Source organism: Aythya ferina, assembly GCF_964211825.1.
Source record: "Aythya ferina genome assembly, chromosome: 4".
NCBI classification, from domain to species: domain Eukaryota; kingdom Metazoa; phylum Chordata; class Aves; order Anseriformes; family Anatidae; genus Aythya; species Aythya ferina.
Genome location: NC_140300.1, coordinates 7,677,379 through 7,701,924, shown reverse-complemented (window position 1 = coordinate 7,701,924; position 24,546 = coordinate 7,677,379). Strand labels below are relative to the sequence as shown.

Here is a 24,546-nt window from a genome sequence, read left to right as displayed (position 1 = left end):
TCTGTAACTTCTTGCACACAAGTTTTCCACTGTAATCAATAGGGAAGGATTCCCTTGGCTTTAGTGTGGCTCTGTGCTGCCTCCCCAGGGTTTGCAGACCTTAAGAAGTAGCAAGACAAGAACAACAGACATAAGAGTTTTGCATTTAGAACTGAACCTTTCTTTTAAAGATATCAGAATATTTTGGAAACCTTATTTACTACCTTTTGAGGCCTGTGGTTTCTGTTCTGTTTTACAGAAGAGGAAATTAAAGCACAGGGAGGTTAGAAGCTTACATTTTCCAAGCTGGGCAGCTAAAGGTAAGCACTTACATCCACACCTTTCTCCCTCAAGAGGAAATCTTTGACACTTTCTAACTCACTTTTGTACCTAGTTTTTGAAAACTTGGGCTTTTAGGTTACCCAAGGGCTCACCAAAAGTCACCAGAATTGCTGACAAGATCATTCAACTGTCTTAAAAAGACTCAAAGTGTGTGGCTTATTTCCCTTTATGAAACCAAGGCTGAGGAGGAGAAATGAAAATCCATCAGGCAAGCTAAATACCCAGGGAGGAAAAGAGCTATTTAAGTAAGAGAATAAACCTGCCATGAAAACAGGTTGATCTCAATTAACTAATTAATGTTAATTCATGATCTCATGAATAAGCATAGACTGGAAATTAGGAGGCTTGTAACTACCAAAGGAAATTTGGAGACAAATGAGGATTTTGGGAGCAAATAACATTGCTTGGTTTGAGACAGAGTTGGATCAGAGTCCAGAAGGGACAAGGGGATGCAGCACTGGCACCTCTAAGGGACTGTATTTGGTGGTCCGGCATGTCCTTCTCTGTGTTATGTTCACAGGATTGCAAACCAGTTTTCCAGTGCCCCGGGACACACACAAATGCTGAGACAAAATAGCCTTCCTCCCTGCAGGGGCCCCTGGGTATTTCTTGTTTAGGGTTTAGGTCGCTTGGGTTGGAAAATGCTATTGCTGCCACAGGAAGAAAATGAATACCTGGTGATATCAAATACCGCTCTCCTTTTTAGACCTGCAGTGCCTCATATGCCAGATTGCAGCTATTGTATGAAGAATTTTCAGTTCTTTTTTGTGCCTGGCAACTGATTGAAAGTTCATATTATTTATGGCAGAAAACAGCAGTGTACTTTTGAGCTTGAGGAAGCTGGGAAAGTGCAGTGGGTGTCAATCAATTAAGCTATTCAACTTATTTATGAAACAAGACAAAACAATGTCTAGGATATGAATTCCCATCTCAATAGGATCCTCCCTGATATAAAATGTCAGCGCTGAAAAAGGGTCAGCTCATGACCCTTGAATATTCTTTTAAACTATTTGCAAATCAATACCTCTTCTCTGGGTTTGTTCGGGGACCATCGTTCCCTTTTATTATAAGTCACGGGGCACAGACTGCTTATCAGCAAGCATGGAGACAGATCACTGCACTAAAGGAACAGCTGGCTTTGGAGACCAGCCCTGACTCTCATTTAGAGGGGAGGCTCAGTTCACACTACTCTGGCAGTGCAAAGGGTTTTAAAGTTATTATAATCATGCCTTTTACTGATGCTTGGACTCCTTTATATGTGCTGAAAGAGGGATGAAGTCCTTCGGCATGCGAGCAGTTGGGATTGTCTCCCTCTTACAATATCAGCCATGAGTGCCGTCTCCCATTTTCTCTTCCACATGCTCCATGTCAGGAAGTCCTTCTGCATCTCTGAGTATCTGGGTTTGGGGTTTGTGATCATCTCTCCCCCTCTCTTAACTGCTCTGCTGGCACTAACCTGTTTGGTACAGGTAGGCCCTGAGTAGACAGATGGCCTGAGCCTCAACTGAGCATCTGGCCTGTTAAGCTGTCTAAAAAGGCATCATCTTTACAAATCCAGGCCCTAATCTCATTGCCCACTGTGTGACCCGTAGGGGTTTCAGGTCTGTGCCAAGGAGGGGAGGAGGAGGAGGAGAACAGCGGCCAGGGGGTCGGCAGAGCCAAGGAAGGAGAAAGGTGCCTGCAGGGCCCAGTGGTGGTTCTCATGGCAAGGAGACAGGGAAGGACTGCCCTCCTGGCTGGACCAAAGGGCCTACACTGAGCTCTCCTGTGGGGAGAAGTCTCCAAAATAAATCCTTGAAATCACTGGTCCAGTCCTCTGGATAATTGTGTCTAAGGGACCTCCCATTGCATGTCCTTGTGACATCTTAAAAGTGGCATCAGCCTAGTGCCTTTCAGCAGCACTTGAGCAGGCTCAAGGCATGGCGTGTGAACTGAGAACACAACACCAGAAGAAATGCCCATTTGACTGCTGATTTACATGAATAAGAAGGGAGTTTTATGCAAAAGGAAGACAAGGAAGACATGGTTTGCAAGGCAGTGAGTCATTAATGCCAGTGATCCTGTCTAGTGCCAATATGGCGCTCTTCAGAGAAAATCAATACATACATTTTTAGGCTAGAAGGCAAGGAATGTGGTATATCCATGAAACACCTGTGAGAAAGGGTTCCCCTCATTTTCCATGTTATAGAATGAACATTGAGGCAGACACTTGGTAGTGGTAATAACCTGAGAAAAAAGTGAAGAATTATAAATAAATAAATAAATAAATAAACTTGCATAGTGCTGATTGACCTGGAAATGGTATTGAATTGAGCTTTGATCCCTACAACTACGGGCTGGTTTTGAGGTAGATCTGAATTTCACAGATTTGTAGTGGACTAACCCAAAATGTCAGACCCAAGTATAAAAGAATTTAGAGCATGCCTGGATCAGATTTTTTTAGGATTAAAGATATTATATTGGATATTAGAGATCTGTGGGATTTTCCCTTACAAAATTCAGAGGAATTCCTTAAAGTTAAATAATCACACATATATTAAGTTATTTGTGGTAGCTGAATATAGAGATGGTTCCCTGTTTTTCAAATCTTAAATATTTTTAATGTATTCTTTAAAAGTCAAAATTGTAATCTTTTTTCCTTCAATCCACTTCAGTACCTGAAACAGTGAGTAGTTCTGATTTTAGGTCACAGTTTGTGTTGCTAGGAAAAAAAAAAACCAGCAACAATCAGTAAAAGCATTCTTCACATCTGTAAAAGAAAACTTGGGCACTGCTTCATGCGGGCACTTGTTTGCATTCACAAATTCTAGGGCAGGTCTGTACTGATGTCTGCTAAGGTAGGAAACATGAAACAGAAGCCCCCAAAGAGTCTCTGATTTATTTTTTTAATTTATATGTTTGTTTTAAATTGAATTTTCCTCTAATTAGGGTATCATGGAAAAATTGCTGTTCTTGTGGCTCTAAAATGTGCAATGAATTCCTACATCAATGCAAAAGGGTCAAAAGGAAAGTGCAGCCTTAGGCATGAGCTGGACTGTAACATACTTTCTCTATTTACTGGAGAGAGACACTTTCTCAGCATCAAGGCAATGGGCCAAATTTTCAATTCAAGCCTCCATCTAGTCAAGTTATTAGGGACATTCTTGACTTTAAGTGCATATGGAGTGTTGTAAATTTCCATTCAAAAAGACTGTTCACTGATGCAGCTTAACTTTGATGTGCATACGGGTAGGTGCTAAAAAAAATAATGTTTGCCCCAAAGTAACCAATGAAAAATGTTTAGGATCTAAATAAACACCAAACTGTTCGCTTGCTATCAATTTGCAATTAAGGTGAAGTTAAAGAAAAACAGTTCAAAAAATAAGAAAGAAATATTTAATTCCTAATTATAGGTGTTAAAAGCAATACATTTAATGTGGCATTGACTGGAAAACTTTCTAGACATCTCTGTCACAGAAAAGTGAAACAAAATTGGATGAAGGCATCATGAACAGTGGAATATGTGTGTTGTCAGTCAGCCCAGGGTTTGTTATTAATAGATCTTTTGCTGCTCAGTATTTCTTAGAAATAGATTTGAGTTGGAAGTTCACCATGATGCAGCCATATATATATATGTAACCATATATATATGTGTGTGTATATATATATATATCTAAAGCTGATGAATCGCAGTTGCTTCACTCTAAATAAAGAGCAACTAACCAAGGAACCATCTGTCGGTGTATGATTACCAACTTTCTTTTTGTCTTTCAAAACAGCCTGAGAAATCAAGGGCGCTGTGAGTAAAGTGGAAAGCACACATGCACAGCGGCCGGCTTGAGAGGATTGGGTCGGATCCTTGCCTTTCTCTCTTGATGCACTAATTTCATACTGCTGGTTTTCATCTGGCATGCCTGTGTATTTCAAATGCATGCTAAACTTTAAAGGGGTTATTCTGCAGCAAATGTGGTTAATATGGTACAGTTGAGACTTGCAAAGTAAAATTTTTCTAAAAGGGGAAAATCCTTAAGTCCTCTCTCAGCTTGTGAAACCAACAGAATAATATTAATTCATTTTTTTTTCCTGCTATTGAATAGTAAAAAGCCTGGGATACCCTGGGAAAACATATTCTTAATGGTTTTCTTAAGGTTGAATGCCCTACTAGCAGTAGGAAAGACAAAGCAGTAAGATCTAAGGCCTCTGAGTCTCTAGAAAATGGCATAGGTTTTTATGCAGGAAAAATGAGGGATTTATTCCTTTTTTCGGTCAGATGAGCTCAGGGTCAATGTACAATTTCTCTTTTTATTTCTATTCCAATGACCATCTATTTTGTTGTGTGTGTGTGTTTTTTTTTCTTTTTTCTTTATTTCCCCAAACTCTATCTGACTGATAAAACCCACTGCATCTGGCTCTTTGTTGCCAAAGGCGCTCTGCAGTGTGCACAGCCACGTACCCACAGCCCATACAAATGCCAGCACCCCATAAACCCCTTTGTGAAAAAAGGGAGAAGAACAGCAAGAGATTTGAAAACCTGCTCACACCCTAACCAAAATTCTATATTCTACATTCTATTTTTACAGCCCCCTCAACCCCTGCCCATGACTCTTACCCTGGCTGTTCCTCATCTCCTCCAGCTGCTCTCATGCCCTGAGCATCCTTGCCCCAGGCTCTCCTCTCATGTCATCTCCTTGCTGATTTTTCTCTTGTCTCTAGGCCTCAAGCCACATTTCCCACCTCTGGCCCAGTGGCTGAGAGCAGGTGGAAAAGCAGGTGGTAATATAAATATTTAGGTCTGCAAGACTGCGCTGGAGGCAACTAATGGAGCTGTCACCCTAAAAATAATAAAATAAATAAATAAATCCAACCCCCAAATGCACAAACAAATCCACAAAGAGATATCTTCCCTTCACATGGCCACCAAAACAATGAGTCCCTCTGTATAATCAGTAATAAACCCTAGGTGCTTGAACCTAGACCTGAATTTGGCACGATCAGACCCTTGATGTGCTTCTGCAGGAGGCTTACGATGGGAAGCCAGATAGCAGTAGCTGCTGCGCAACTATGAAAGTGAAGCAATTGTTTATGTGTATAACTTGTCAGTTTGATGTGCTGGTTTCTGACTCTTGTCAAGTGTGAACGGGAATACTCCCACTGAAGTTTCTATTTTTTACCTAATATTCTGATGTAGATGTTAGTGTACAGACAGTAAGCAAATAAGACAATGTGCAAGCAGCTGTAATAAGCACTGTCCCATTGCACGCCTGGAAAGTCTTCAAGACTCATTAAGCAGTCAGTAAATCAGACACATTTGTCTCCCATTAAAAAAGTAAATTGAAAATACTGAGAGGGAACCTGTGCATGGCTGTGATTTGCGAGGGAGCGTATTAGCAGGAAAAGCCACAGTCTGTTTTGCAGTTGGGTATGAGTTAAAGCAGGAACTGGAATGAGAGGAACTATTTTAAACAGATCAGCTCTATTAATACTCCGAAAGTACATTTGAAAGCACCAGCACGTACAGCCATCTTTGACTCCTCCAGGAGGAAGTTGCCATTTGTTGCAGAGCTGCTGTTGCTTTAATTTGACACTCAATATGTGTTTTCCCCACAGTATTAGATATCTTGGGCTCTATCCAGGACACATTCGGGAATGAACTGATCCCTATAGTTCCTATGCAACGATGAGATTTACTACTTAGATTGACGCGTATCTTTGGTGAGTCAAATAAACATGAGGAGCATTAATTAGGGCTGCTTACTGCATTTAGCTTGCATTCACACAACCTGATACGGAGCTGCTGGGGCCAGGCTGCTTCCCCCCAGGGTCGGATGGGGTGAGATTGGCAGCAACAAGGGCCTGGATCAGCTGCAGGCTGGAAAATAAACTAGCCCCGCTGATCTACTCCTGGGCTGACTGCAGGCAGATCTAGGATGACTTTGGGATGCTCCTTGGTGTCTACACGAATTTAAAGTATTAAGGTATAAACAACAAAAAGCATCCTTTCCATGATAAAGAGAGGTTTGAGAACGTTTATAGATATGGCAATAGGAGAGTGCTTCTGTGATATTATAACTGATGCTCTGGTGCACTAGACATATGTGCGAGTAAGTGAGTGTTAAAATGCTTCTTCAAAATATTTAAAAATCAGTTTTTCATCTAGGAAGTTTGGAAGAGCAGCCTGTGAGGCTTCTTGACTTCTTCTCTTAGCCCTGCAATGTTTGTGGTCTCTAAATAAAGGAGATGATTCTCTCTGGAGTTGTTGGCCTCCGGGTACGCTGAAATGAAACACCCTGGGCTGCTGGTTCAGAAATCACAACAGATATCTCTTCCCTCAGCTGCTGAATGCCAAATCCTTGCAATCTCAGAGAAGAAGGCTTTTGAAGAGGATGGGGTTAGGTATGTACCCCACATGCTAGGATTAGGTAGTACCCCAAAAGCATCCTCGTCCAGAAGAGTCAGCATGTATCAATGCAACTGCAAGCATTTTGCAAATTATTTGGCATCTTTTGCTGAGGGGGAAGGCTTCTTGATGAGACCAAATCAGCTCTTGGCAGAGTCACTCTTGTTTTCACCAAGTCCAAATGGGACACACGATGTCTTTGGTGTCCTACCTGGACTGGGGTGGTGATCAGTTCTTTGTCTGAATTTTGGGGGCAGGGTTATAGGAAGTGGGGCTGGACCCCACCACCACTCAACAGGTATTTCTGCCTGCTGATGGGTACAGCAAAGCACAGGGATTTTTGTGCGGGAGCTGTGGTGCTGTGCATCATAGCAGGAACAGATAAAGCTTTTGGGAAGTTAAATGTGGGCGAACTTCTTTTTGTCAGGCAGCAGGACAGAATATCCCCTGCACTTCTATTCAGGTTATCTGTACTGTGTGATTGCTTTTGCTTTTTATATCAGATGTTTTTGCCAAAGGGGATAGATGTTTTAAAGATATAAACGTTTTTAACAGCTTTATTTTTGCCAGGGCAATGTTAATTCACTGCAGACTTTCTAGAGGTGGTTTTGGGAGGTGTCAGTTCCTGTGTGCAGTAGGAAGTGGGGAGGAGAGAAGGTTGCCTCCTTTTAACCTTGCCACAGAGGCTCTGTACATGCAAATGCTCATCTCTGCTGCAGAATATGACCAAATAAGCCTCTAGCTGATGCTAAGGTGTCCAACAGACTTTAAAACTGGAGGGAAATTGCCATGGCTTCCCCTCGGTAATGGAGGGGGCTGAGATGTTTTTCTAGAGCCCTGTCCTCCTCCCTCTGGATGCTCCCCTGTCCTTTGCTGGTGGAAATGAGGAATGGATGAGGGAGCCCACCATTTCCCACCCGTTGCTGTCAAAACATGTCAGTGACATGGGATGTGGATAAGAGGATTTCATCTACCATATCCCTGATATGGCTCAGATGTGGGTCACAGCCCTGTCTGTGGGTGCTGGGAGGGCTGGGAGTGATGTGGGTGCTGTATGGTTGATAAAGACCTGTATTGCCCCCATTTGAGTGAGCTCCCACAACTCGGCAGGTTTGTTCTGTGTGGCCAGAGGTGAGGAGCTGCAGCTCCACTTGTGGGTGGCAAGCGCTCGAGCCAGGCTACAAAGCTCATGGTAGAAGATCCACCTCTACCCTCTGCAGATAGCCAGAGGGTAGGATAAGGATAGGAGTCCCAAAAGAATCGTTTAAAAAAGGAGAATGAGGTCACATTACTGAGGATGAGATCAAGGAATAAAATAAGCATGTAGGGCAGAAAGGTTGCTGTGCTAAATGAATTACAACCACCAAGGAGTGTTAGGAAACAAGGAGAAAGGTGCTATAAATACAGTAAAGTAAGAGAAAGACAGCAGCAGGCAGAAACCCATTACCTAATGAGGAACAGGAGAGGTACACATGACCTGGAGAAGACCAACATATTTAATGCCTTTTTGCTTTAGTTTCCTCCAACAAAAAGAAGTCTCTTTGTGATCTTAAGGAGGCAAGACACAAGACTAAAGAAAACAGCAAAGGGAAAGCATAGTTAAACTGAATATATTCAACAGAGAGTACAAAGCAAAGCAGGGTGCAGGGGTGCAGATATAATCTTTGTCCTCAAAAAAGAGAGAAAGGTGAACCTGGGTTATGTAGAGCAGCCAGCCCCAGCACTTGCTGCCAAAAGCATTGAAATAAAAAATAAAAAAGAAAACAAAACAAAACAAACAAACAAACAAAAAGCTCTATACGTACCTAGAGATCAATACAGTGATAACCCAGCTGGATTTGTCGAGGAGCAAATATTGGCATTTTACATCCCATTTTACATCAGGGAACAGTGAGATTTTGTCTCCTTTGTCTGTAAACAGCTCGAGTCCTGGATTGCCTTGTCTTTTGTGTCTGCAGACAGGACCATCACGGGATTCTTAGGTGTCCCCAGCTGCAATTAATAGGGATGGGTGTCCCCTATGCAAGGTACTGGCTGTACTCACAGAAAGGACCTGGTTGTGGGGTGCTTCCAGTCTGTTATTGCAAGATTAATGAGAGAGTAGAGGACAGTTCGGTGAGATTTATCTTGCTTTTAAGCATGGAAGTTGTTTCCAAACACGGAAAAAATAAACAAAGGCTGAAAGTCACTGATGACTTGGTGGGAGGGATTTTGTTGGTAAATTGGGGTGAGAAGAAACAAGGAAGAGGGGGAGTTGTGAGAGCCTTTGAAGACGACAAAGAAAAAGGGTATGTTTTTTAGGGTTCCCACTTGTAATCCTAGTCCTTCTTCCATCTGTACCTACTAATCCTACCACCAGCCTGCTATTTGGAGGTTAAAAAAAGTTCAAAACATTCTCAGATTTTTATTCCAGGGGCAGAGCGCTGTTCAGGGATTATGCAACAGGAGATACAGACCACAGAAAGACAAGAATCTGCACAATTAATCCTGCGTAGGATTAAAGTGCATGTGACACACTATGCACGTGACTGCATATATGAGTTTCGTGTGTTGCAAAAGCTTTGGTGTTCTGATCAGAACCTGATGTATTCAGCTTATGGGCTGGTGTTACTCTTCTATTTATGTGGTCTAAGAAAGCGAAAAGAGAGAGGCAAGCCTCCAAGGGCAGTGACCCTTTCTTTATTCAAACCTGAACAGAAGGAGGGTCTTTACTTGCAAGAACTCATTTTTTTTCTTTCTGCTTGCCACACAATGAGGGCTCCAAAAGAATAGGTCCTTGGAGCTAACAAGGTTGATCATCAAGGAAACCTCTATGCCTTTTGAGTCCTAGGGCTGTGGAAAAGATTTAGTGCTTCACTGAACCAACCTTTGGAAGCAGAAGTTATGAAAGCCCAATTTAAAGGCTGATTTTAAAATTAGCTCTGTGGAGACATTTTCTGCTCTTCCCAAAACAACATGGACTACTCTATGTATTCATCTCCTGAGCAGCCAAATAAAGCCCAATATTTCCCATATGATTGCAGCAGATGCCTTCTGCAGCCAATGGTGGGCCCAAGGTTAATGTTTAACATTTGGAGGGGAGAAATACAATGGCACTAAATTATGGTCATTATAATGATAGGGTTAAAAACAGTGTTGCTGCAGAGAGGTCCTGCTGGGAATTCTCCTCTTGGGGGGGTTAAGTAGAACAGCCTCCCGAAAAGGACATCATGTAGAAATATAAATAACTGCACACAGGAGGACAGGATGTGCTTCAGAGGAAAAAGCAGTGCAAGGGTAGGGCTGTGCTTTGCATAATGTTCATGTGATGGCTTTTCACACATGTAACATGGTGGCAAGAGCAAGCAAAAAGGCTGTTGGGAGATGTGCCAGTCTCTGCTTTGAGATCTCTGGGTGAAGGCAGCACTGACTTTGTCCTGTCTTGAAACGTAGATAAAGGTGCTCAAAAACAGGTAAAAGTACTCACCTGACACTGTGCTTTAGCCATCAAATTCAGCTCTTCCTATAGACCCTTCCCAACAGAGTGGCTGCCTTCATGGTTTGCTTGAATGCATTTACCAAAAACATAGCTCTCGCATGGCAGTTATCTGCCCTGACACTGGTGAAAATGCTACCAAAATGCTTGATATAGCTGCTGATGTTGTTGCACACCCAGGAGATATATCACTGACATCCCTGGAGAATCAACAGCATAAAATTGATATGAGAAGATAATGAATTCTGTCAGTCTTGCTGGTTGTATTTACGTATTAGTTTTAATTTGTGAAGTTTGATTCCTCCTAAGACCCTGACTCCTAGGGATCCCATTGGAAGAAACAAAGTGAGGTGGCTCAACATCAGACTATAGCAGAGTCTATCCTCACTGGAGGTAGGCAACACACCACCACCACAGGAACATTGGGAAGCTAAGTATGTGCCAAGCTGTATCAAAATGTTGTAATATTGGTGCTAGCACCAAAAAGATGCCCAGTAGACTGGGCATCTCTCTTGTGTGGGCCATGCTTGGTGGTGGCCCACCTTCCCAGGGTTGATGTCCACCAGATACTCTCCTCCTCTTCCTTTTTTTCTTCTGCTTGGCCATATTTCACAAGTCTCATCTCTCCACTTCCATGCGGTGTCTCAAACTCTACCCCAGAAGAGAAATAACGAAGCTGATCCCACGTAGGAGCCATCTCCACACTGATGCTTGGTGTCCACTGACCCCAAAGGCCAAGGGCAGGAGCCTAATTTCCCATCCTTTTGGGCTCTCTTAACAGCACAGCTACTCCCACCACTGCTCGCATAGCAATGAAGCCAAGCAGGGGGTCTGCAGGGGCTGTCAGCACTGTGCATACATGGATACTAACGATGTCAGATGGGCACTGGGCAGTGGTTTTGGTGGAGGCTGCAATAACACACACCTCCTCGGAGAGGTCAGTGGTCCGTGGGGCTTGACCCCGCATTCCTCATGCATCCCCGACCCCACTGAAGTCAATCAGGCCTATTCTGCGGCACTGTTAACTTGGAAGATTTATGTGCTTTGGGCAGTGGGAGGAGAACTTGATTTCGTTTCCAGCATAGTTTTTGCTTTCCTACCCACACTCATGCTCACAGACGCGAATTCAGCTCAAGTAGCCAGGGAAACAGCGCAAACCTGACTCAGTTCCCAAGCAGATGTGAACCGCTGGCTTATTATTTAACGAAGTTGTTGACAACTAATGGCCTAATTGGGGGAGCAATTGATTTTGGATGACATTCTAAAACTGCAAACTCAGCTCAACAATTTATAACCCCCGTGGTGGTTTATGGCTTTGGCGGAGTTAAGTGGATTGATTGGTCGTAAATTTCCATTGGTTTCTTGTTACCGTGAACCACGTTTAATGCTTTTTATTGCTTTATCATTTTCTGAAAATATAAGCTTTCTTCAAAAAAGAAAGCCCTGCAGCCCTGGATGTTATAAAGAAAGGTGTTCTGCAGTGCATGCGTGCAATTACAGTTACAGGAAATGCTGGTTCTCATCACACTGGGCCTATCTGGGGATAACGCTTACTTCTTATGCACCTTATTGAGCTGAGCACACTTCATTCCTCCTGCAGCAGGTACAGGAGGCATTCAGCACTGGCTGAGCATGAGTTTGCACTTTTAATCCAGGAGTTATTCGGAGCGAGTTGAATCTGCCTGAAAGCCATGAAACAAGGGTGTGAGCGTGAGAACTGCCATGTGAAAGGTGCAGCGAGAGGCTTTGCAGTGCAGCCTGTGGTGTAAATCCCCGTTTCCTGAACCCAGACTGATGCAAAGGCAGCCTGTCCTCGAGCAGGCTTCAGCGCATTTACAACTAAGCCCTTTTTTTTAAGAAAAGGTGGGATCTTTGGCAAGAGTGAGAAGAACTAAAGGAGAAATCCTCTCTGTGGCTAAAGTCACCCGGCTTCGCTGCATGAGCTCTTCCCTTCTGCAGAATAAGGACAATAAAACCCGGCTGCTTCAACATGTGCGGATTAATGGATTAAACAGGTCTGATCCTGCATGAATTGAAGGTTGCCTTTTGCCAAGTGTGTTGAACATGGCAACTTTGCATGTTAGTAAATATCCACTAACTGATTCTTTATTATCATTCTGAATAGTGAGTTTCTTCTAAGGATCTGCCAGGGTTCACCCCACAGTTCCTGGGACTGGGCACATAAAAGGGACCAGAACAAATGTGGTCCATCTCTTTTGTTGTGTGGAAACAGTTGGCACTTTCAACCTTTGGTTGTGCAAAATCATCTTCATCACTTTACATCAGCTGTAGGGCCTCTGGCAAAGGACATTGTGGTGTTCACTGTCTGGGAGCATCTCCTGGGCAGGTGGCTGGGTCCTTCCTCAGTGCCTCCCAACACAACTACAAATATTGTGTTCCCAGAGCAACCCGGTGGGATGCAGGCAGGGAGGAAGGGTAGGTGAACCACCACGAGGCAGCAAGGTTGGGGTCATGCACACACCACGAGACTTTACACCCTGAAACCCAAAGAAACAGCATGAGGAGAAACGAGGTGAATGAGGAATGAACTAACTCGGAGCCAGTGTGATTTTCTGTTGTGGTGAATGGCGTGGAAGAAATGCTCTGAAATCTGTGCCTCTGCACAACATCTTTCCCAGCAAATCCTGCTCCAGCAGTGACTCTGGGAAGCTGATTTCCTGGGAGATTTAGCTCTTGTTGCAGTCAGCTCCGGTGCCTGCTACAGAGCCCAAGACTGGAGAGCACATACACCTACCAGAGCACTGGATTATCCAGAGACACACCAACTGTTTGCTGCAACACTAAAATGTATCAGGCAGACCATGGCAGGCCTACAGTTTTTGGGATTACTTACTTGGCTTTTCCAAGTTTCTGCGTATTTTCATTTTAAAGTGCCTGGCATTGCTGAGGCAGGATGTTTTGGCTGAACAATTACACAACACAAGTGCAAAAGCAAAAGTGCCTGCTAAAGCGAGGGCTTTGCTTTGAAGTTTATTAGAAAAAGAGCCAAGTCTATAGGATCTAAGGATACAGTCCTGCAAAACTGGTTTAGTGTGGAGAGCGCATGAGAAGAAACAATAAAATCAATGAGGCTTTACAGAGATCTCAGCAAATACTGTATTATCTTGTTTTAAAATGCACTTTTCTGGGGAAAAAAGAGAACACATACACACTGCTGGGTCCTTCTAGTTTGGATACAAAGTGTAATCCTAGCCACCCTTATATTCTGAAAAAAATATAGGAGAAAGAGCAAAAAGAAAGGCAAAAAGATTTTGAAGACACATAAAATCTTAAGCAGTGTAGAGAAGGTGAATACAACCCAAAAAACTCAAGGGCACCCAGCCAAACTGTCAGGTTTAAAAATAAATGATACCAAAGCACTAATTTTTCACCCAGTGGAATTGTGGAAATCATTGCTAGGGATGATGTGGAGGCCAAAATTATAAATGAGTTCAAAAAGGCATTTTCAAGGAGGAAGAGTCCATGAACAGTTATTAAATGTGATATTCTTCCATCTGTGTAAATCCCTGGATGACAGCTGGTTGGGAGGGTACATCATGGAAATACTTGCCCTACACAAGCCGTGTTTCCTCTGAGGCACTGTTATTGGTGAAGATGGGACTAGGTAGGGCAGTGTCCTGACCTGGAGAGGTCTCTTTTGGTCTTATTACACTTTTTTTTTTGGTCCAGAAACTTCTATATGGAATGAGAAATGAAAGATTGCACGTAATTTAATCTAAAAATACGTATCTCTTAGTATCTCCTGATACTTCAGACCAACTTCTGCTTTACCCAAACATTCACAGGACTGATTTCACATCTTTAGTAGAAGCTGGGCTCCCATGCCTCATTAGCAGTGCCCTTCTTTGCCTCCTAAAAAGACATGCAGAATTAAGATCCCTTTTCCAGCATACCCTCCAGAAATTTGTACAATTTCTTCCTTGAAAGAACTGAATGTGACTGTCAGCGTGTCTCTAAGCTATGACGTATAGCTACCTAGGGGATTTTCAAATGCACTGCTCCATTCTGTTACTCTCTCCTTGGGTTTTCAGGTCGTGCAAACCAACTCTGAACACATGCCTACCTTGTTTCCTAAAGACGCAAAATCTATAATGAGTGGGCCAGATTCTCAGCTCATGCAACTGGTGGAGCTCCACTGCCTGCAGGAAAGGTACAGCACTTCACAAAGTATTTCCACGTACCTACATTCACGATTCTTTGCATCCACCTCAACCATTTCCTGGAGTTCCTCTGCAAATGCAGCCAACATCTGTTGCAAAAGTGATATTAAACAGCTTTGATTTAACATGTTTACAAATGAAAACCTGCTTTTGCATGGAGGAAGCAGGTAATCTTCAAAAACGATTTTCTTCTTCTGCCAGTTATCTTAAATCTCGTGTGAGAGATGGCTTTTCTTCAGCTGCTTCATTCATTTGCTCTCTGACCCTTTGAAGTTATACTTCTTTATCTTTCCCAGTGTTATATTCTTCTGGAGCTGGTTCTGACGTCCAAGGCACTTGCAAAGTTGTTTTTTTTTTTCTTTCTCCTTCCCTTTACTGATGAATTCTAGATAGACTGTTGAAACCAAGGCTCTTTGATGCGAAGGATTTAGCAAGGCTGATATAGGAATTGGAAATTTTATATTGATAGTGAGTGCACAGGGAACTATAATTCTAAAGCTAACAAAACTAGAGATTTGGAAATATTATAAGAACTCATTCTTTAGGTTTTAAGTCTTTAAATATAAAGTTTTAGGATGAAATTGTCATGACAGGCAGATTATCCCACAGCTGCATGAATTTCTGATGCTGGTTTATATGTTAAAAAATGTCTTGCATGGATGCGCATTAGGACTGATCCAGGGTGTCCCTGTTGACTACTGCCCGATTCACTATTTTAAGTTTGTCCATAGCAGCTTGTGGAAAATCCCAGTGGGACTTTCTTATAATCTGAGACAGACCTCTCTTTTTAAGGAATTGCTTCAAGATTTTGTGGGATTTTATCTTTTTTACATCAAGTTTACTAAATCTCTGCTAGAACAGACACCAGGCAATTTATTATGGTGTGATCTCAGTAAAAACCCTTTCCTACCTGGAGCCATAATAGAGCTCACTTATCTTTTGTAAAAGCCAGTACAAACTGGTCTGAGATAGTTAAATCTGAGATCCACACACTAGATACTCTTGGTCTGACATATATAGGATAGGTGGCAACGTGAATGAAAGATCAAACAATATTCGTACAGGACAGGAAACCTCCTATGTACCCATGTCTGCCTTAAAGATGCTCGCCCTTTTTTTCTCACATTTCAGATGAAATGATGATTAACAAGGGATACTGCAGAATCTCCATCACTGTGGGTCTTATAGAGTAAGTCAGAAAGATGGACAGTCATCAGGAATGGTTTAGGCAGATGGGTTAGCTGATTTCTCCCCACAGGACCTTCAGTTCCTGGAAAAACGGGGGGAGGGGGGAAATGGCATTTGCTTCCATGCAAAAGCAGCATCAAGTAGAAGTAGTTTCCTTTAAGATATTTATTTACACTTTTTATAAAAAGTTTAATAAAAAAAGAGTTTTTATAGTGAAAGCAATGGGTAAGGATGACTTGTATTTTTGATATTTTCATGAATTGGCTCTGTAATCCTCAGGGAGATCAGTCTAAATCTTTGTGCCTTACCTCCCCAGTCATCATGTGAGTGACCCTGTTGAAGTTTCAGTCCTCTTGGCTCTGTATGGAGATATTTGCTGTGTACAGGACTCACTGCCAAGGCATTTGGCACATGCTAAAAAGGTTGTTTGGGACTTTCATCTCAGTAATAGATTCTCTGCTTCTTTGCTAAAGCACTGAAACTGCTAACAGCAACTCAGAGACCATCTCAGTGCAGGGAGGATTTGCAGGGAAGGGAGGAAAAGGGAGGAATAAGGCAAAAAACACACATATAAAAAAGAGAGCTCATAAAAAAAGCTCATAAAATGACTTATCTCTACAGGGTTTCTCTTCAAAATCCCATTCCACTGTACTGTACCTACTTTCCTGCCGTAGGATCATTAAGTGTTTCTTTCCCATTTGTAAAAATCTTCCCTGTGGCTGGATTTCACAACAAGCTTCCGTCAGTTTTCTCTCATGCTTTTCCTCCACCAGCAATAGATGTTGATCTGAGTTTTATTAGACTGCAAGTGCATGATTAGGGACAGATCCTAAATGGGCAAAACCTTGAGGATACCCCCTGGCAATGCTCATTGTTGGCTTCTGAGCACTATGGTGACTCCATCCCACACCAGGGCTGTGTTGGAGAGGCAACAGCTCCACCTTGCACAGATGCAGCAGTGGTCCTTTGAGATTGTCATGTAATGGCAATGGAAAAAATGTGCCTACCACATGGGGTTTCCAGCAGGGAAAATCGCCTTGGGCGACCCACGAGCTCCATCCTGAATACAGTCTTTGCTGAGGTTCCTCTGCTTCCACAAATGGGAATGAGCATTTTCTCATGGAAAGGATTTTACTGAGAAATTCCTCATCTGCTATAATCACAATTTTCTTTCTTAAAAAAAAAAAAAAAAAAAAAGAAAAGTGCAGATTTTTATTTTTTTTAATGTGGGTAAGAATTCATATTTATATGGCCACTTTCACCAGTTCATTTGCATTTGGGGGTATGTAAAGGCTTCATTCATCTTCAACTTGAAAAGTTCCTCTGCTTCTACTGACTGAATTTTGCCCAGACAGAGATTTTGGTCCCATAGGATTTGTCTTATAACTCTCCAGTGCTGTGCCTATTTGTTACCAGCCCATGCACTACTCCTCACTGGCCTTTGCCTTTATAACAATTACATATTATTGCCACAGGGCCTTTGCAAAGAATTCTTGCCAGTCCTCTCTCCCCAGCATTAACAGATTCCTACTGCAAATTGCCAAAAAGTTTCCCTCTCAAGACTAAATGTAAGGCAAAGCCACTGCAGACTCATGCCAAGGTCACTGCTCCAGCACTTGTGCAACTGCGTCATCATTCAGATTTAATTCATTAGGAAAAGCAAGCATCTAGTGCTTATGTTTTCAAAGAAATGCTTGAAATTCACTCTGAATGAATTTACTCTCGTTAAACCTTGATCTGCCTTCTCATTGTTGTGGATAGGCTCGGTTCTGGAGGCATGGGGCTTAGCATCTCCTCTGTGCCGTTGCAGGGTATGGCCCAAAGCCATCTGATGCTTGGTCAAGTTCTCTGCTGCCTCCCTCTCCTGTGCTGCTCCCCTGATCAGGCACAGCCTCCTCTTTTCTGAGCCTTCTTTTAAAACCCCCATCCATTTGCTTTTATCTGAAACGTGGACCCTCGTGAGGCTTCTCAGGACAATTTCCATGGGAAATATTTGTCCCACAATGGAATCTTTTCCCATACTTTTGGGAGCAGAGGGGCAATTTTTTTCTCATAAAGGGGACTATGCACCATTGTGCGTACTGTAAACCTCTGTCAGAGGCCTGAAGAAGGACTGGTTGCCTCCAGCTAACAATACCAGTGGGCTAATTGGTAGAAATAATTATCCCAAACACTGGAAAAACTCAATTAAAAGCAAAACACTTAAAATATTGTTCTCAGATACTCTATCTTCATTATAAGAGACCACCCATGTGAGTCCAGTCCTCACACTGCTATATAGAGGTATCATTATTATTAAAAAGTAGCAAATTTCAGGCCGTGTAGTGAAGAAGGCTAGGGAAGGCAATGGGAGAGAGACAGATCACGCTGTCATTCTGCACTGAAGAGACAGTGCTACAGGAGTAACAAACCATTAGTGAAAGCCCAATGAACAGACTTTTTTTTTTTTTTTTTTAAATAATGTGTGGTCCAACGCCATTGTATTGAATGTAAATGGAGAGGGAAATTATATTCCATATACTCTACCCTGCATTGTAGTCGTGCAGACATCTGGTTGTAGCACACACAGCCTGAACCACCTCTCTGGCGGCACATGCCATCCTCACTGAGGTCAGTATTATTTCTTGTCCTGACAAGGATTCTCTGCTCAAAGGACTTTATTTTATTTTTTTTTTGTCTGCTTCAAGGAACAGCAGGGGGTATGAGCAGGGCATTTTTCTCAAGTGATGAAGTCCGTTCCCACGGCTGTGGGAAGGAAGATGGAGGGAGCAGGAGACAGAGGAGTCAGATATGTGGAGAGAGCCAACCTTTGGCAGGAAGATTTGGGTGATGGCACAGAAAGTAGGTTTAAACTAGATATGCTGTTTGAGAGCCAGCAGGCAACTTCCTCTGCAACAGGTCTGCAGTCAGCAGAGCTTTTGCTCTGGCATGTGCCTGAGATGCAGCAGAGGAATTATTTCTGTAATATTCCATGTGGGCATGCAAGCAAGGAGGTGTGATGCAATCCTGCCTCGTCCTCCTTTTGTTGGTGCAGCAGCATCCGCAGCTGTGGGCACTTGGCAGATATCCCTAGCAGGGAAATTTGGGAGCCCTGATGTGCGGGATGTGAGCTGGACAAGAGGCAGGGCTGCTGCCTGCTCTGGCCGCTCAGCGCTGCTGCTCATTCGTGTTGTTGTGCCTGGAGGCCCTGGCTGAGGTCAGGGCTCCCACTGGGCGCTCTTATCTGCAAAGCTGCAGCCAGATGAAATCTCTGCCCGAATGGCTAACTAGCTCCGACGTTCCAGGCGTGGGAGAAAAGAAATGTTGTTCTCTCTTCATAGAGAGGGCATTTGCAGCACAGAGGTTTCCCTGGGTAAAAGGACATTTCTGGTTGATGCCCCTCTCCCTGGTTTCAGACACCAGATAACTTCAGACATCACCATCGTGGCGTTCAGCTTCCCCTTCACCAGGCAAGGCTGGCATCCAGAGCTGCAGCTAGCAGTGTCCTTTGTTAGTGGATAAAATCTCACTGCTCCTCCTCATTCACAAGGGTCAGCAAAAGCCCATGATAGTGAAAGGCTCCTTTTTTTTCCTCTCCTTTCCATATTACTTGCCACCTGAAAGTGCATCTTGCCCATGGGAGCACCAGGGAAAACCCTGGTCAAAAGTCCTGTAGAATAAGGCTGTGGTTAGATATTCAGGAGTTTGTGCATAGCTGAAAATGAATGAGGTAGGAACAAGGGTTTTATTTTTGAGATACAAGTGGGAATTTAAGAAGAAAACATTCATTCCTCCTGCCTAAGTTTGAAGTGGACATTTTGGGTTGCCATGTTTGCAGATAGAGTGGCTGGACTCATGTAATTGCTTTGCTCTGTGACCAGTAATGATATATTGCAGCTGCAGTAAAGAACAGAGGTGTTGAAAGACATTTTACAGCTTAGAAACAGGGAAAATCTTCTCCTTTTCCTCCACACATATATGCCATAATGTGAGCAAATATGGCAAAGTGCAACTATATGGCACATGTTGAAACTGAAATCTGTCTGGTGTTCTCCCATGGGACTGAATTTGACAAGGCCTTACTATTTCAGGAGTGCTAAGATGAAACAGTAATATACTGCTGAGTTTCATCCAAACCCAGTTTTATTATATGAACCACTTTCATCTCCTGCCTATGCCTCTTCCCATCCAAATATGGACAAAATAAACAAAGCAAATCCACAGACTTTGCTACTCTGCTGAAAGCACACAGCAGCCATCCAGTGCACTCATGAAAAAATGAAGGTATCTCACCTCTGTATAGGAACCTTTATCTATAGTTCTCAGGCTGCTTTATAAAGGAGAGACAAACTGTGTCTCTGTTTTGCTAATGAAAAAGTAGGATGATCAAGAAATAAACCCAAATTCTTTGAACTTTGACTCCTTGATGGAAAGATGTAAGTAACTGTATAGAGAATATGAAGATATATATTCATATATGTCCTGAGCTGGGGTTTTTAATAGACTCGGACCAGCCTCTCATTGAGTGGAGATGCTGCAACTTCACCTTTCCCAGCTATGGAGAGAAAAGTGCCTGTTCACCCAGAAACTGGGCATTTTGTTCCAGTAAGCTGGCAGGGTTGCTGGTGGGGCTCAATAACATCCCCCACCCTACTGAATTCAGGGGGAAACTTTCTAACCAGGCCAGGCATTAGCTGCAGAACAACTCCTAGGTTACCTTGAAGAGAATCACCAAAACCTCTTAATTTAGGGATTTCTAGAGCTCCTTCTTCCTTCATGACCAATAGCTCTCCTGAGACCCAGGTGGAGAGCAGCCAGCTGAGCTGGTGGCTTTACAGCAAAAGGACAAATATGCTCACAAACAAGTTCTAATAGGGTCTGACGAGTTTTATAAATAAATAGAATGCAACTAACAGCAATATTATGCGTACATGCATTGTAGTCATTCTAGCTGGATGAGCTCATTCAGTACCATGAAACAAAAGTCTTACAATTGCCTGGGGGACATAGTGGGTGCCTTTAAGGGGTAAATTATATTAATGATATTATTCAAAAAGATTAATGCCATCATGTCACAGAGTCCCCCATGACTCCAAAGAGCACATCTATTAATGAACAGACTTATGATTAAAACATGCTGAGCAAAACAATAGTTAATTGAGCAATGGAAAAAAGCACAAAGGAAGATTTTATCTTTCATGAAAGCAGATTTATACAGTTTAGTCTGTGACTAAAATTGTCTTTGAGGTGCGTAGGATCGTGTTTGCAATCAGAGAATGTCATCGCTTCTTGGACAGGACACAGGAACTGGCCACTGTGGGCTTCTTGCCATCCAAATTAACTGCTGCACATCTGGCGTGGAGGAGCTTCAGCCCTTTCTGCCATTCTACTGCTGCAATACCTCTGCCATCCCGTCTGCTTCGACAGGCCCACCGAGGGCTACCGAAGCAAAAGGACCGAGACAAAGTGTTTGAGTTCGAAATGTCTGTGGTTTTGGATAACACCCGCTGTGAAAAATCCAGGGAGTGGTTAACTGAAGGCAAGTCGGGGTGTTGCAGGGCATTTGTGGAGGGTGATAAGCGCTAGTGTGCCTGCTCCTGCTCCGTGAGGGGAGGCAGGGAGTGCTGGCTGTGCCAAGAGGCCCTGCACACCCCAGCTGTAGGGATTGGTCCCAGAAGGATCTCAGGGCTGTGACCCTTGATCCTACGGAGGGACCTGCTGCAGATTTGCCATGAGGTATCTCAGGTTGGGAAGAGAACCCTGCAGGCAAGGCCCTTGACATGACCAGAGAGAGGAGCCTGCCTTGAAGAGGCCTGTCATAAGGGACACACATTTCCACCTGGATCAAAGGGCTTGGAGAGGCCCTGCATCTATTCGGGTCTGGGTCCGTCATGTATTTTTCTTGTACACATATGGTGTTATGTGTGTAAAGGGTACAGCTGGGGGCTAGTAATGCCCCTCCCTCAATGGCCAGCAGTTGAAGCTGTGAGGCTGTTGGATGACCCAAGTTCATGCAACCTGCTTTTTTAGGCAAGACCTTTTTCTGAGATCTTTCAGCTCTTTTTATGAGTAACAGCCTGGCAAGATCTCTGCTTAAACAAGCTACCTCAAGAAGCAGTTGAAGATTTTACTGAAAACTTCTGAAATCTCCAGACCTGTCCTAACCTGCAGCTTCTCAAGTGGTTTCTATTATTTCAGGAGCCATGTGGCTGCACTGAAAGTTTTATTTCAGTTCCTCAGGCTTAATTCCCAAAAGTCAGCAGAGACACCTTGATCAAAGCATGGCTCTGGCCTCTGGGAACCTATTTCTAGGGTATGTGGCCCTCTGCCTTGCCTAGCCCCAGGGCCAGAGGTGGGGTGTCCGCATCTGGGGGTGTCCATCCCTGCAGTGGGAACAGTTTCTTGGGAATGGAGCAGGGACTCCAGTTCCCGAACCTCTTGCTGACTTTGCCCCTGGCCATCAACTGGAGGCTGCCCCTTCTTCATGCCCTCAGCTGGATGGGACCTTTGCACTTTGGTGCAAACCCCTCCACCTTCACTCAAGCACTCAGGGAACATGGGCCAGCAAAATGCACCTTGTTCTCCTCTATAGGCAAATGCCTGAAGTTCATTTTCTTTCTCATGTCCTCTTTTCCCTTACAGGCTACACTGTAGGTGGCTTCTTTGAAAAAGTGCCTCTGCACACACTTAGCCATCCCTCCATCCTCTGTACGTGCCAAGCTCCACATGTGCTAGGCGTGCGTTTCAGACCTGCCTTGGCACCATGGTGGGACTGCTCTCTCTGGGGCAGTCAGTGTGATCTCACCCTGGACACAGTCATTTTCCTCCTGCTGGAAAAAGAACGCCTGGGCTATTAGCAGAGAGGAAGCTCACAGTGTCATGCAAGTTTATATCGAACAATTGTTGTACCAAAGGAGTTGGAAAAACAATTTTTTTTAAGCACCACTGTACCATTTCCTATTTTTTAAGCAAAAGCTCAACATATTTCAGTTACAAAAAAAGTGGACAATGTGTTAACTCTTTTTATTGCTTACATTACACACATACAAAAAAAATGGAGGTTTAACCCTGGAACTCCATATCCCTAATCTTTCATGCTGTATCCTTATTTTAAAGTTGTGATTCAAAATAAGCTCTAATAAAAATTATGCACCAGCCAAGGCAGGAAATAAAATACTTGCCCTACCCTTTCTATCTTGTTCCCCATGATTGCAGGCCTATTTATTATGCCATAAGGAAACACACAATAGAATGAGATCAAATAATAAATGGAAGCAATACATCAGCCCTATACTCCTTTTGCTCAAAACAACTCTCACTTCTAATTTCAGTCCATAAGGCCATGAACAGAACAACATGTATTACCCATAAGGTAAAGGAAAAAATCTCAGTTGATTTTGCCAGTAATCACATAGCATAGAGTTTCCCAAAGGAAAGCCAAAGCTGAAAAGACATGCGGATTCCAGTTATGTATCACCATGCTGATTTTTATTTAGTCATTTGTTTCATAAGATTGGTGTTTTATAGATCCATGTACATTTTTTTAATTGAGGGCTGTGAAAAGCTCTGGCACCCTGAACTGGGTGTGAATTTTCTCATCTACATGGAGAATTAACTCTCTACAAAGCATTTGCCCAAAATTCTCTCAGAATCAGAGAGAAGTGAGACGTCCTCACACGTTTTTCATCCTGACTGAGCTTTGATGAGCTTAGTTTGCAGAAGTCTGTGCTCTGTACTGGTTCTCATATACAGAATTGCCCTAACTTGCCACACAAAATCTGGGTTAACTTGAAATTACGTAAAGAAATGTCAATGCTTTTGTCACTGGTTTATTTGCTGTAGTATATGGTTGTCATATATGCTGGCCATAAAGTTTAATGTGCATCTGAATTACATGGTGTAAACAAAGTTATCCTACATTTTGATGCTAATTAAGTTACATCTCGCAATGAACCTTTATGTAAAACAAGACTCAAAAATTACAGAAGTTATTCTCTGTGAAATTATTTATCTGTTTGTAAAGCTGCAGTATTGTAACACAACTTGAGTGCTCATAACAGTTTTACTGCTAATCCATCACTTGATTTTGCAACTTAAAGGTTGATATGACGCACAGGGTGAAGCACCATTTTGTCTGTAAAAGGTTTAGCAAAAGCTAAATATCCTTAAATTACACTCATGGCAGAATAAATGTTTTGAGTTCTTTTGCAATCACAGTTTTGTTAAGCAGATGAATTACGTTTGTTGAACTTGTAAACTTTCCAGTACAGACTTGCTTTTGTTGACAGTATGTGTTGTTTTTTTTTTTTTGTAGCATTTTCAAGATAAGAACTATTTTGATGATCAGAAGAACCTGGCACTCACTTATAAGAAAATTAGGGTCAAATGTTGACTTAAGCATTATTTATTGTTCTATTGTGATAGGCACTTGCAGGGGTTTTGCAGAGGATAAAATCCATTAACGAATGGAAGCTGATGAAACATAATGTTAATAAGAATGATGTAAATACATAAGTGGATAATTGTCTGGACAGTTGCATGGAGTTTCAAGCAATTGTCTGTGCTTATTGACTGGTCCATAAGCCTCTGTTTCTAGTACTTGCAGGGCTTTACCAGCCAGGAAAGAAGAAAAGCTGTTGAGAAGCTGTGAAGGAGGGGACTGCTGAAAGCTGTGAACCCAGGATTCAGACTGACAAAGGAGGGCTTCGGTGAGCTCTGACTTAGGGCTGAGGTAACCCTGTGAAGTTTCAAGGCGAGGACCTGGCTGACTTGATTTCCAGTCATGCCCTTGCTCTGACACTTCACGAGCCAAACCTCTTGCTATCACCCTCCTTTAGCAAAAGCCACCTCTCTGTGGCTTCTGTTTGGCCAAGTGGATGCAGTTGCTGGGGCGTGTAACGGCCGGTAGCCCTTTGCTGTGTATGTGGTGGAGGATGAACTAAATGCTCACAGCCTGTGCGCAGGAGGAGAAAATGACGCTAATGCATGTGGAAAAAACAAAAGGAGGCAGGCAGGAAATAAATTTA

General features: G+C 43.0%; 1 protein-coding gene across 1 annotated transcript in view; it reads left to right on the top strand.

The window, feature by feature from the left end:
- LOC311435618 (uncharacterized protein) overlaps positions 1-23,855 on the top strand; it is a 43,111-nt gene extending 19,256 nt beyond the window's left edge. Inside the window, exons 4-5 of the mRNA XM_084516816.1 lie at positions 14,225-14,343; positions 20,776-23,855. Coding sequence (XP_084372942.1) covers positions 14,225-14,343; positions 20,776-21,106 — 450 coding nt within the window. The 3' untranslated portion in view covers positions 21,107-23,855. The remainder of the gene's footprint in view (positions 1-14,224; positions 14,344-20,775) is intronic.
- Positions 23,856-24,546: the final 691 nt, after the last annotated feature.